The following is a 13,512-nucleotide window of genomic DNA, read 5'->3' as shown; positions in this document are numbered from 1 at the left end:
AAAGCCTCCTCATTTCAGGGGCTCAAAAGTAATTGGACAAATCACCTTTATCATAAATAAAATGTTCATTTTTAATACTTTGTAGAGAATCCTTTGCAGGCAATAACTGCCTGAAGTCTTGAAGCCATGGACATCTCTAAACCCTGGGTATACTCCTTTGTGATTCTTTGCCAGGCCTTTACTGTAGTTGCTGGTTTGTGGGGCTTTCTACCTTAAGTTTTGTCTTAACCATGTGAAATGTATGCTCAATAGGGTTCAGGTCTGGTGATTGACTAGGACATTGCAGAATATTCCACTTCTTTGCCTTTAATAATCTCCTGGATTGCATTCACAGTATGCTTTGAGTCATTGGATGGCACTTCACAGTACAGATAGACAATCAACCTTGCTGCATTTCATTGAATCTGAGCAGAAAGTACAGCCCTATACACTTCAGCATTCACCCATCTGCTTCTGTCTTCAGTCACATCATCAATAAACACTAGTGACCCAGTGCCATTGGAAGCCAGTGGATGCAGTGTGCCGATCATTAGCCGTCCCAAGCCTTCTTCATACTTTCTTCTTCCCATCACTCTGGTGCAGGTTGATATTCGTTTCTTCTGTCCAAAGAATGCTCTTCCAGAACTGTGCTGGCTTCTTTATTAGATTTTTTTTGGCTCTTCTATTTTAAAGGCTGATTAATTAATGTTTGCACCTTGTGGTGAACCCACTGTATTTGCTCTTATGAAGCCTTTTCTTTATGGCAGACATAGGCACTAAAATGCCTATTTCCTGGAGAATGTTCTTCACTTGGGTGGATGGTGCGAAGGGGTTTTTCTTCACCATGGAAAGTATTCTGTGATCATGCACCCGTTGTCATCCATGGACATAAAGGCATTTTTGGACCCCCAAGCTCACCATTGCGCTATTTTTTTTTTCTCCGTATTGTACCAAACTATTGTTTTGGCCACTCCTAACATTTGTGTTATCTCTCTGATGGTTTTCTTCTTTTTTAATTTTTCAGGCCAATAATGGTCTGTTTTCTTCCATTGAGAGCTCCTTTGCACATGTTTTCGGTTCACAATGGTAGCTTCGAAATGCAAATACCACCCCTGGATTCCACTCCAGACATTTTATCTGCTTAATTGATGATGGATTAATAAGGAAATAGCCCATGCAGCCTATTAGGCCCTGTACACACTAGAAAATGGAATTTTCTTAAGAAAATTCAGCACCCTCTGAAAGATTACCGCACCTGTGGCAAAAAACTGCAGCAAACCGCACCCAAAAACCGCATGCGGTATTGCCGCGGTTTTTCTGCTGGTTGGTACCTGGTTTTTTTTATGCCTTCAATGCAATAGACGCTGCCATTACTAATCTTGGACTTAGTGGCAGCTATGGGCCGTGCTTATAGCACTCATCTCAAGGGAAGTGATTCTTCTTTATGGTCTATTATGACTAATATGCTTATCTGGCAATATGGTGTATATTACAGTTTTCTGGAGTTAAGGGGGGGTATTTTGAGCTGATGTGCTATCTGTTAGGCTATGTGCGCACGTGTGCGTATTACATGCAGTTACGCTGCGATCTGCAGCGCAGCGTAACTGCATGCATCCTGCGTCCCCTGCACAGTCTATGGAGATTGTGCAGGAGCCGTGCGCACGTGGCATATTAGAACACAGCAATTCGGCTGCTGCCCGAAACGCTGCGTTCTAAGAAGTGACGTGTCACTTCTTCCGTGCGGTTTGCATGCTGTCTATAGGGAGAGGCAGCATGCAGAGCGCACGAATCTGCCGGCACCATGCGCTTCAGAACAGAGCTTTTCAGCTGCGCTCTGAAGCGCACCTTTTAGGTGCGGTGCAGTGCACACATAGCCTAACTATCAGTGGAGCCATTCACTTTATTGCCAGGACATTGTATACATTTGTTTACCTTTGGTATTTTGTCCCTGTGTAAAGTATACAACAATTAAGGGCTGTGAAAAGGCATTATTATTTGGTCACGTTAATAGAGGACTGGGACCTAAGCTATATCTTTCAAGGTGACAGCTTTTTACTGTTATGCATGAACATTAGCAAGTAGTCTCTGTATAAGAGACACAATTACCCCACTCCAGAATAATTAATATCTGTCACTATTGTATGTGGTTGGTGTTTTTTTTCTATGTTGGTAGGGTGATCCAGGGGTGAGTGAGGGTGAGCCGACGTGGAACGGGGGCACTCAGATAAGTTAGAGTGTCATACCCTTCGTTGGTAGGCAGGGGCTATAACAGGGAAGCAATAGAGAAATGATAGTCCAATATTAATTGGCACTTACCCTACTGCCCCAGCCTCAGAAGGTTTCGGCTACCTCACATCACATTGTGTCCTCCTTATTTTTTGGTATTTATCTGTTTCCCCGGGCAATTTTAATTCCACTAATAAAGAAATGTTTTATATGGATATGTTATGTACTGTTGTTAATTGGCTTTGAGTATTCCAAGATTATTGGCTTTGTGAACCCAGCTATGGGCTGTCATTAGCTCCTTATTACCCCAATTGCCACTGCATCACGGCAATCGGGAAGAGCCGGTAACACGCTGGGACTGTCGCATACTGGATGCGACATTCTCTGGGCAGTTGTGGGCTGATATTCTTGGCTGCGGGAGGGGGGGGCATTAACCATGGCCCTTGCCTTCCCCAGCCTGAGAATAGCAGGCCTCCGCTGTTTGCTTAACTTGGCTGGACGATAAAAATATGGCGGAGCCCACGTTTTTGTTTTTCGTTTTTTAATTTTAATATGTACGTTTCTGATTTCTATGTGTCAGTGCATTACATATGTATGCGTCTGTGTGTGTGTGCGTGATATGTGTGTGATTACTCTGCTCAATTTTCTCTTCCTCTCCTAATGACATCACTTCCTTGCAAAACTCAGGGTAGTGATGATCACTAGGTTCCGAAAAACGCGAAATACCGTGCGTATAACGCAATGAAACGCACATAATTTGCTATCTGCAATATTCCCTGCGGTATTTCATGATTACATTAGTCAATGGAGTAAAATACCGCAGGTACCTGGGCAAAAGAAGTGACATACACATTGATTCCACAGCGGAAATTCCGCAGCAAAACCTGTTGGTAAAAGAAACGCAGTGTGCGCACAGCATTTTTTTTTTTTTTTTTTTTTTTTTACCATCGGTGTTGCTGAGGAAGGACTGCAGCAAGGTTAGGAACATTTTCTGCAGCAAAACTGCAATAAAAACGGCAGTGTGCGCACAGGGCCCTAACCCATTAACGACTCACGACGTACTGGGTACGTCATGGATCGTGTCACTATCATCGCGATAACCGTGTGATAACAGCTGACGTGTGCCTGCATGTTATGAGTGGAATCGCATTCCACCCGCAACTTTTAACCCCTTACATCTCGCTGCCAGAATCTGGGAGCGAGATGTATATGCGCGCGGCCATTACTTTTACTTACCACTGCCCCCACTGGAAGTCTTGTGCGTGATCACGTGACTTCCGGTGGTTGCCATGGTAGCACAGGGTCATGTGATGACGCCTGTAGCTAACATGAGTCACTTTCTCTCAATGGCGGCATAGTGCCAGCACTGAGAGTAAGCAGCATATCTGCAGTTCTCGGCTCTGTAGCTGAGATCTACAGATATAGCAGAGCGATCGGATTGTTGATTCATATAGCCCCCTAAGGAGACTAGTGAAGTAAGAAAAAAAAATAAAAAAAAAAAAAAACCCAAAAAACCTAAAAGTTCAAATCACCCCCCCCTTTCGCCCCATTGAAAATTAAAGGGGTTTGTTTGGGGTCTACAAACTCACACCGACCTCAGGCATCACACCCATACATCAGTTTTATCATATAGTGAACATGGTTAATAAAATATCCCAAAAACTGTTGTGCGATCACACTTTTTTTGCAATTTTTCCACACTTGGAATTTTTTTGCTGTTTTCCAGTACACTATATGGTAAAACTTATGGTTTCATTTAAAAGTATAACTCATCCCGCAAAAAAACAAGCTCTCGGAAGAAGGGGAACAAAAAACCCCCCAGAAAAACGGAAACCGCCTGGGGGCTGAAGGGGTTAAAGAGCTTTTGAGATAACTGTCCTTTACTTTTGGTCCCTTGAAATAGAGGCAGCTACATATTAAAGAACTGTAATTCCTAAACCCTTACTCAATTTAGGATGTGAATACCCTCAAATTAAAGTGGAGTGTCTGCACTTTGAGCTCATATTCATAGTATGTTGAATATGTTTTGTTAAATAGCTAAATTGCTCAAACTTGTGTCGCTGTCCAAATATCTCTGAACCTAAAACTGTAAGGGGTACTTCTCACATAGCGAGATAGCTAGCGAGATTGCTGCTGAGTCACAGGTTTTGTGACGTACCAGTGACTTCATCAGTGATCTCGTTGTGTGTGACACTAAGCAGCGACCTGGCCCCCTGCTGTGAAATAGCTGATCGTTACACACTGTTCTGGTTCATTCTTTGGTCGTTGGGCTCCCGCAGGGCAGCACGCATCGGTGTGTTTGACACCTTACCCAACAACCTCATTCGCGACTCACGTAGGCGTGCATCTTCGTTGTTTTGCGCGCCCTCTCTGTTCTGATTGGTGAACGCTACTGCGTTCAGATTGGCCGCTTCCATCCTCTGTTTTGGCTTGTAGATCGCAGTGCATTTCAGAGGGCTGAATTCACTTGTCCCGGACCGCGTGTAGCAGCAGAACGTAATACAGTCCATTCTGCATCGGGACTGTAGGATGGACAAGGATGGAGAAGTATGGAAGTGCTATTATGTTGCCTTCTGTAAAGGCAAGGCCACCCAGTCACAACGCAGTTACGACCACCAATTGGAGCAGAGGAGGCGCGGAAAAGGCAATGTAGGTGCATGCCTATGTTCAAATCAAGATTTGAATCGTGCTATGTGACAGGGTCCCGACGACCGCCGTATCGTTGCTGCGTCGTTGGGAAGATCTGACTGTTTGACAGCTCACTAGCGACCCTGTAGCGACGTACCAGCGATCCTGACCAGGTCGTATCGTGGTTGGAATCGCTGGTACATCGTTTAGTGTGACGGTACCCTTACTTTCCATACAGGGCAGATTAGAGGACTAGGAACCCCTGGGAGAGAATGCAACTTGTCTGTTTTATTCGGGATTATCACTGCTCCTGTGAGATTGGGATCTTGGAACCACTAGAGATAATGGCATTAATCCTTTCACTATCTTTGACCTCCACAAGACCTTTGACCCTTTTTCTTTCCTAAATGGAAGGGTATTAATATCAATTTTAGGCCATGTCAACACACAACTGATATTCTCAATTGAATTGATTTTTTTTTCTCTGCATGTGAATAAAGTTTTCTAAAACCCATTTTGATCCTACAGTATATACTGTACTGTACTTTGTAGCAGATTTTAGGAGCAAGTTCTCATTGAAGTATTCTTACATTATTGTGGTGCTGTTCCCTACTAATTTGCATTTATAATGGTGGCAGGAAGGCCCCAATTTTTTAACTTCTGATATGTCATTATATCTCTCTTATTGTAGGTAAGAAAGTGTTCTACCCTGTTGTGTTTAGCCTTTACAATCCTGCTATTGTGTATGCCAATCTAGAGGTGCCACCTCCTGTGGAGCAACAGTTGGTAAGTACTTGTGCGTCATGTGGAGACATGATAAATATTGGGGACCAACTCCTTTAGAAACCATTTCTTAAATTTGCATTGGAAGTAGCATGTTGTGTCCCATAACAATATATTACAGCAGTTTTTGTTCCGCCAAATACTCAAGTTTGACAGATTACCCTTTTTTCAGTATGGTATTATTTAGGTTCTCTTACGTCCTCCTTAATTGGCCAAAGGGGACAGCAAGTAACCCCACCTATAGCCTGGCGGTGGTAAAGTGTTACATGTGTATAGAGAACATATACACTGGTGCCCTTTTAGAATACAGTAGGTTATATAGTAATATAGTAACCAAATAATATAGTAACTAAAGAAAAGCTATACTGGAAAGTAGTTATAAAAGTAAACAGGAGAAAAAACTAATTCAGATTATCAGGATTTACTGCACGTGCCACGTGCACACGAGTTTTTGGTGCGTTTTTAACCTTAGTATTTGTAGCCAAAACCAGCAGTTTAATAGCCAGATGAAAAGTATAAAAGAAACGGGCACCACGCCTGCATGTTTTATCCACTCCTGGTTTTGGCTTACAAATAGTGAGGTGAAAAATTCACCAAATACTCAATGTGTGTACGTGTCCTAAAGAAATAGGTTTGTTGAAATTCAGCAGAGATAATTAGCCCTGCTAATGTCCTTAAATTTCAGCCAGTAAAAAGTAAGGATAGACTTAATGGGTGTGGTGTAACAAAGTTTGTGTCCTACTGCAGACACAGCAAAGGAGGAGACTTGTGCTGCAGTTAGTTGTTTTACAGCCAGACATTAGATTGTGAACAAGAGGGAAATGGTTGGATGGCTGAGCTCCTACGACAGAGAAGATTTATTGTAGACACCAGTGCTGCCCCCATAAGTGACTGGCATCCAGACAACACTATGCACTAACAGTGCGCTTTGCACTATTGCTATCTGTTTACTACTGCGCTGAGGCAGCAACACAGAACGCGCTGTAATTGTGCATATAGCACAATGACAGCACGTAGGGTCTAGCGCAGCCCTGGAAATGAGTCCCTTATGATGCTTTGTTTCTGGGAGGTGTTAGAGGCTGTGGCAGTGACCACAGTCACTGTCCCCTGATGATGCTTTGTTTGAGTATCTTAGGATGCACTGAAATTCTCAAACAAAGTGTCATCACACAGGAAATGGGAAAAGTACAATAACAGTTACAGTGTAGTTGGGGAACAGTAGGGATATTTTAATGTAAGTGTATTAGAAATAATTTTAGATTACAGCACTAAATATTTAGGGATTTAGATTAACATTTTTGAGTTGAGAATAAGGCTTTTTTTATTCTACATATTCTACATATATTGTGTTTGTTTGAGAAGTGGTCATCTGAGAAATGGACCTTTTTAAACTGAAATGTTTTACAGTTGAACTTCAAGTTGAGTACTTTTCTAATATATTCCTATTTTTGTTAGAATAATTGAAGATTTCCTAAACTTCTTTTCATATATTTTCATTTCTAAGGTTCACAAGAAAGACTCTGGATTCTGGAGAGATTTTGGGTTTGGGATGACTTGTCAGTACAAATCAGATTTCCAGACCATTGGTGAGTAGTAGAAGGAAAAGCCAGTCATTTATTCTGTACATTGCATAGTTTCTTTTCTTCAGTTTACATTTCTTCTACTTTAACTGCCTACTTTACATTCTAAATTGGAGGATAGTGATGTTATAAAAAAAAAGTCATAAGATCCATTTTTTCCATTTTCACTTTCAGCTTGCACATGACTGGTCACTTTGGGTAATGCCCATTCACCCAGCTGGCAGCCACTGACAGTGACCGATCTGCTTTTGTGACAACAAAAACATTCATGCCAATAGTATATCATTAAACTTTTGTGTGTCTGACCCTCAATGCAATATTTAGGGGTTGTCTGGTAAATGTGGGATAAATGTATTTGGAGGCAAAACGTCTGTTAATGCAATGTATTCTAGCATACCTTGGGGAGTCTTCTACTAGAAATGTATGTCACCAGTGGGGGAATATAAAAGATCTATGTATCCATGTTCCCTATATGTTATTTTCTTATTGAAAATGCACTCTTGGGTATTATTTAATGCAGTAAATTGATGATGGATAAGTCGATTAAAAAAAATCTGACGTTTGAGGAAAAAAAGATTTAAAAATACACCTAAAGCAAAAAAAAAAAAAAAATATAGCAAACTCAATTAAAATATGAGCAATTTTAAACCCAGATTGTAAATGCACAATAAATATAATTGTTTAATATCTGTTACATCAGTAAGTGCCAGACACTGTCATCCACTAAAGGTCGCTTTACACGCAACGACATCGCTAACGAGATATCGCTGGGGTCACGGAATTCATGATTCACATCCGGCCTCGTTAGTGACGTCGTTGCGTGTGACACGTACAAGCGACCGCTAACGATCCTACTTACCTCAAATATCGTTGACACGTCGTTCATTTTCCAAATGTCGAACTTCTGGGACGCAGGTTGTTCGTTGTTCCTGAGGCAGGACACAATGCTACGTGTGACACCCCGGGAATGATGAACAACAGCGTTCCTGCATCATCCGGCAACGAGGTGGGAGTGTCGATAATGCAGCTGCTCTCCGCCCCACCGCTTCTATTGGTGGGCTGCTGTGTGACGTCGCCGTGATGCCGCACGAACCTCCCCCTTAGAAAAGTGGTTGTTCGTCGGCCACAGCGACGTCCTTAGTAAGGTATGTGCGTGTGACACGCATTACCGATATTGTCCGTCACGGGCAGCGATTTGCCCGTGATGCATGAACGACGGGGGGCGGGTGCAATCTCGCTAACGATGTCGCTGCGTGTAAAGCAGCCTTAAGGATGTTCAATAATTCCTTATGTGATTCTTGTCTGCCATTGTCCAAAGAACTGGTGAATTCTAAAAGTAATATTCTGTTATTCCTGTATAAACAATTGGCTTGCCTCCATCTAGAGCTGGTGAAGGACACGTATTATTTCACACTTCTTGTTACATCCTCTGCTGATCAGTTATTATTGTTGGTATTTTTGCAGGTGGATTCGATTTGGAGGTCCGAGGGTGGGGAGGAGAGGATGTTCACCTTTACAGAAAATATCTCCATGGGGAACTGATTGTCGTCCGTACTCCAGTGCCTAGCCTGTTCCATTTGTGGCATGAGAAACATTGTGTGGATGAACTGACCCCGGAGCAATATCGGATGTGCATTCAGTCCAAGGCTATGAATGAGGCATCCCATCCACATCTCGGAATGCTGGTTTTCCGGGAGGAAATCGAGGCCCATTTGCGCAAACAAGCCTTCAAGACAAATAATGAGTCCGAGCCATGAGCAAATACATTTTACATGGAAGATGAACATTGATCCTTGATTGTAGGCTGCTAATAAAGCGTAGACAATTTGTTTATGATTATGGGACCTGTGCAGGGCCAAAGGATGGCAATACCCTCCGAGTCTGATACTGTATGATTAGGCGGTACTGGCAGAATTTCATAGCAGGGATCTTAGAGCACAACAAACCTGCACACCAGGTCTTTTTTTGCCCATCCAGCACTAATCTGGTTAATATTTAACAATGTTGAACTAATGTTAAAGACATATCATCTTTCCTTATTGCCAATGCTCATTAAGTATGCCGTAAATCAGTGCAAAAAAGGGAACTAAATGGTACTTTGAGGCCTGCTGGCACGAAGCCTTAATACTTGAGAGCTCAAAAAATGTTTGTACTCCATGTAGTACAATGAAAAGTTAGCAAGTACTGTATATGTATGTATGTAGGTGTGTGTATATGTATGAATATATAATATATATATATATTGCACACATCATATCACACCTGCACCATTTTTTATATATACATTTTGGTACCAAAATCAACCCACCACTCTAGATGCCACTACACTGCGTATTACTTATCCTTCAAATACAATAATGGTTATGCAAACAAGTAAAGGAGTTTGCCAGAAACTGGTGCAGACTCAATTTTTCCTTTTTTTTTTCAGTGCAAGCTTGAGAATAAAAGTGCAAGCGCAGATTATTAGCTTGTGCTACTTTACAGCATTTCAAAATTAAAACGACACACAAATTGTTCCATAGGTTAGCAAATACTTTTCTATATTGATTTAGAAAGTTCTCAAGTATGAACCTCCCAAGATTCTCATTGATCAAAATGGGAGCAAAAAACTGTAAAGCATTTATAAAGTTGTTAAAGTGAATTTATCAGCTGCTTTTTGCTATACAGTGTGTCCACCCATATCCTGTCCACTGCCATTAACTTGAGAACGGCAGCAGCTATAGGCATAGAAGTGGTGTCTAGGTATAGTAAAGTAGCCATGCGCTACGCAATGAAACCACCTATAGCGCCACCTGGTGGAAAACAACGGAGTTAGCATTTTTATCTTGAAAACGGAACGAGATAGAGAAAAAAGCGTATTAAAAAAATTGTAGGGCATCATCAATTCGATACGAATCGACACCTTGCATACAGAAATGCTATGATATGAGACTCATGACCCTCCCAAAACATTGAATGCTGGTCACACATATGGCGCTCATTTAACTTTGATGCTCAAAGTGGCCACCGTCAGCTGCAATGCACATGTGGACTCTGGACAGCATACTGTATCTTGCTGCACATTGTGCAATATGGTAGGTGACACGTTTGCACAAGCATCTGTGATACGTCGTCGTAGGTCCTGCAATGTTGGTGGAGGGGTCGCATACACCTGCTGTTTGATGTGACCTCACAGAAAAGTCCAATGGGGTCAGGTCAGGTGAGTGTGGAGGCCACTCCACACAGCCACCATACCCAATGACTTGTAGGAAGGTCTCCACGAGGTATCGCTTCACGTCTGCAGCCTTGTGAGTTTTACACGTTCTAATCATAGCATTTCTGTATGCAAGGTGTCGATTCGTATTGAATTGATGATGCCCTACAACTTTGTAATTCACTTTTTTTCTCTATCTCGTTCCGTTTTCGAGATAAAAATGCTGACTCCGTTGTTTTCCACCAGGTGGCGCTATAGGTGGTTTCATTGCATAGTGCATGGCTACTTCACTATACCTAGACACCACTTCGATGCCTATAGCTGACGCCATTCTCAAGTTAATGGCGATGGACAGGATATGGTGGACACACTGTATAATCTGAGAGCATCACAATATAGTGCCACAAAGCCTGATTCTAGCGATGTATCACTTACTAGACTACTTAATGTAATTTTTATACAATGTAGCGAAGACCTTCCAGCTCTGTATAATCCCATCTACAGGTAGTGATAAACTCCTGCTAATTAAATACTAATTGTATTAAAACTACTACACACAGCCTATTAAGTGACATGCCTGGAATCAGGCTCTCAGCTCCTACATTATATTGCTTGCAGACTACATAGCAAAAACTTGTTTACAGATTCCCTTTAAATATTCATTTTTAATAATATTTTTCAGATTGTGAAATATTTGTAGGTAGTATCACACAATTCTTTTACCTTTTTAGTATAATTCTGCACACTTTACACCAACAGAAAGGTTGAATAAACATTATAGGGAGGTAATTGACCTTCCACTATATAGACGTTGAATTGAGATGGGAAGATGATGGATAGGGCTGCTCTAGCTGGCTAGAAATCCCATCCGGCCGGATAAAATAACGTAAAACTCTGAAGGATTGGCTGAAGCCCCTGATAACTAACACTGATACTAGTGGTGACCCAAATTACAGAGTCCGCACAGGCACACCTGTGTGTTCTACCTAGTTTTGGTAACAAAACATCTGTATGCAATATTCCCTGGTTTTACAAACCTGCCAGATTTCGGTACTTTGCATTAGAAGACGTCTGTGTTCGGCCTGGAGTTCATGGATGGATAAGGTTACAATCTTTTATATGTGGACTGCCACACATTCCCTATAAAGGATGATGCTGTAATTCTGATATCACTGCTCCAGTGTCTTTCTCCCCATTATATCCTGATTATTGAAACCAGTATTATGTTAAAGGTAAGAGATGAAGACTGCGATCATGTGAAGTATTGTTTTATACCTGATATTGTATTTTTAATTGACTTTTTTACTTGTCTTGGCCTAGTAGTTCGAAATGCCATTTCTGCAAATCTAAAACCACAAGACAGATCAACATTTACCAAAGAGCTTCAGCTTTTTAGTAGATGACCAGTAGTAGAAACTCTGCAGACAAGACTAGACTTTGTGTCGCTACAAGCGCATTGAGAAATAAAATTATTTTTTTCTATGGATTGTGAGTGATTGCTGTGTTATTATTGGAGCCTGGTATCCGTCATAGCGGACAGCTGCTGGAATAAACCTAAAATCCACAATATCCAATTTGTGTGATTGGCACATAACTAATTGGGCCAAAAGGATATGGGCACTAACTCCAAAGCAATGGCAGAAACAACAAAGGACAGGGAGTATAACATGCAAGTAAATTTATTTAAATTTCAAAGTGACAGAAAAGCATGTAGCAAAATTTACATATACAAAACTGGACTGAGGAAAGCTATAAATGCATATACAGTGGAACCTTGGATTACGAGCATAATTGGTTCCGGGAGTGAGCTCTTAAACCAAGTTACTCTTATATCAAAACGAATTTTCCCATAGGAAATAATTGAAACAGACAATTCGTTCCACAACCCAAAAATATTTACTGTATTTATACAAAATTATTACAGTAATACAAAATAATGTCCTGTATTCATATAAAATTATTACAGTACACTAATACAAAATACTGTACAGTGAAAAGAATATAAAACATTATACTGCACGTTAGCTTACAATAGAATTGTTGGTGTGCGGGAGAAAGAATATAAGCAATGTGCTGTACTGGTTAGCAGAAAGAAAGTACAATACTGTATCCACAAAGGCAACTTGATAGATATGCTATATAGTATATACTGTACTGTGCAATGGTATACTGTACACAGTACATATGGACAGAAAGTTACCTCTTGAGCGGGTCAGAACACGGTTGAAGAATGGAACCGGAAGTGTGCACTTTGAATTTGCTCTTATTGCAAAGCATTGCTCTTAAACCAAGTTACAAATGTGTAAAAAGCTTTGCTTGTCTTGCAAAACGCTCTCAAACCAAGTTACTCTTCATCCAAGGTTCCACTGTAATCTTGTAGAAATGGCAAAAATATATGAGCACAGTATTGGGTCAGCAGATGGATAGATGGTTAAGTAAAAATAGTGGATAGGTAAAGATCAAAACCTACATATCTGGTTATTAAAGTGCATGTGCATATATGATAGCTGAAAAACCAAACCAACTACAAAAAAATCCGTACAGCGATAATATCATGCAAGTGGTGGCAATACAATATATTTCAAATCATTGCTGCATAATGTTGTAAAGTGACTGTGCAGTTTAACATCTAAACCACCAACATGGTCAGAAAAGATCGCACAGAGAGTATACCTACACCATCCACCTCACCCACGACTTCAAGACCCCCCACCTACGTTTCGCTTTTCTTGATATTAAATATGCCAAGTAATGAAGACAGCTTCCTCAGGTGAATGTATCAATGCGGCATGGGGACGAAGAGTTTTTGTATGCATATGGCCCGATCATTAGTGGCCCCAGCTGTATAAACTGCTCCTGCGCACTTCATTGTAACAAGTCTCATCCAGCCGCATGTATGGCACAAGAGCATATCAGCGAGGCCAGAGAGCGGCAGCAATGGAGATCCAAGTGAAACTGCGCATTCTTTTCTCTGACAAATAGTCTCGCCAAAATAGGATGACTATGTAAATCTAAGTTGACATTTCCAGTAATCATCCGTTAGAACGAATCCTGCAGAGATCCGCTGGCAAAAATGTTCTGCAGACACAACTTTATTGTCCGTTGTTAAATAACTGATGTCTG

The 13,512-nt window shown here is 41.2% G+C and overlaps 1 protein-coding gene across 2 annotated transcripts in view; it reads left to right on the top strand.

The window, feature by feature from the left end:
* CSGALNACT2 (chondroitin sulfate N-acetylgalactosaminyltransferase 2) overlaps positions 1 to 9,926 on the top strand; it is a 135,125-nt gene extending 125,199 nt beyond the window's left edge. For both annotated transcript variants that reach the window (XM_075347312.1, XM_075347313.1), the window contains exons 6-8: positions 5,525 to 5,619; positions 7,121 to 7,202; positions 8,661 to 9,926. In XM_075347312.1, coding sequence (XP_075203427.1) covers positions 5,525 to 5,619; positions 7,121 to 7,202; positions 8,661 to 8,953 — 470 coding nt within the window. In that variant the 3' untranslated portion in view covers positions 8,954 to 9,926. The remainder of the gene's footprint in view (positions 1 to 5,524; positions 5,620 to 7,120; positions 7,203 to 8,660) is intronic.
* Positions 9,927 to 13,512: the final 3,586 nt, after the last annotated feature.

This window comes from Anomaloglossus baeobatrachus, chromosome 5, assembly GCF_048569485.1.
Source record: "Anomaloglossus baeobatrachus isolate aAnoBae1 chromosome 5, aAnoBae1.hap1, whole genome shotgun sequence".
Taxonomy (NCBI): domain Eukaryota; kingdom Metazoa; phylum Chordata; class Amphibia; order Anura; family Aromobatidae; genus Anomaloglossus; species Anomaloglossus baeobatrachus.
This window is presented reverse-complemented; position numbering and strand designations above follow the sequence as displayed.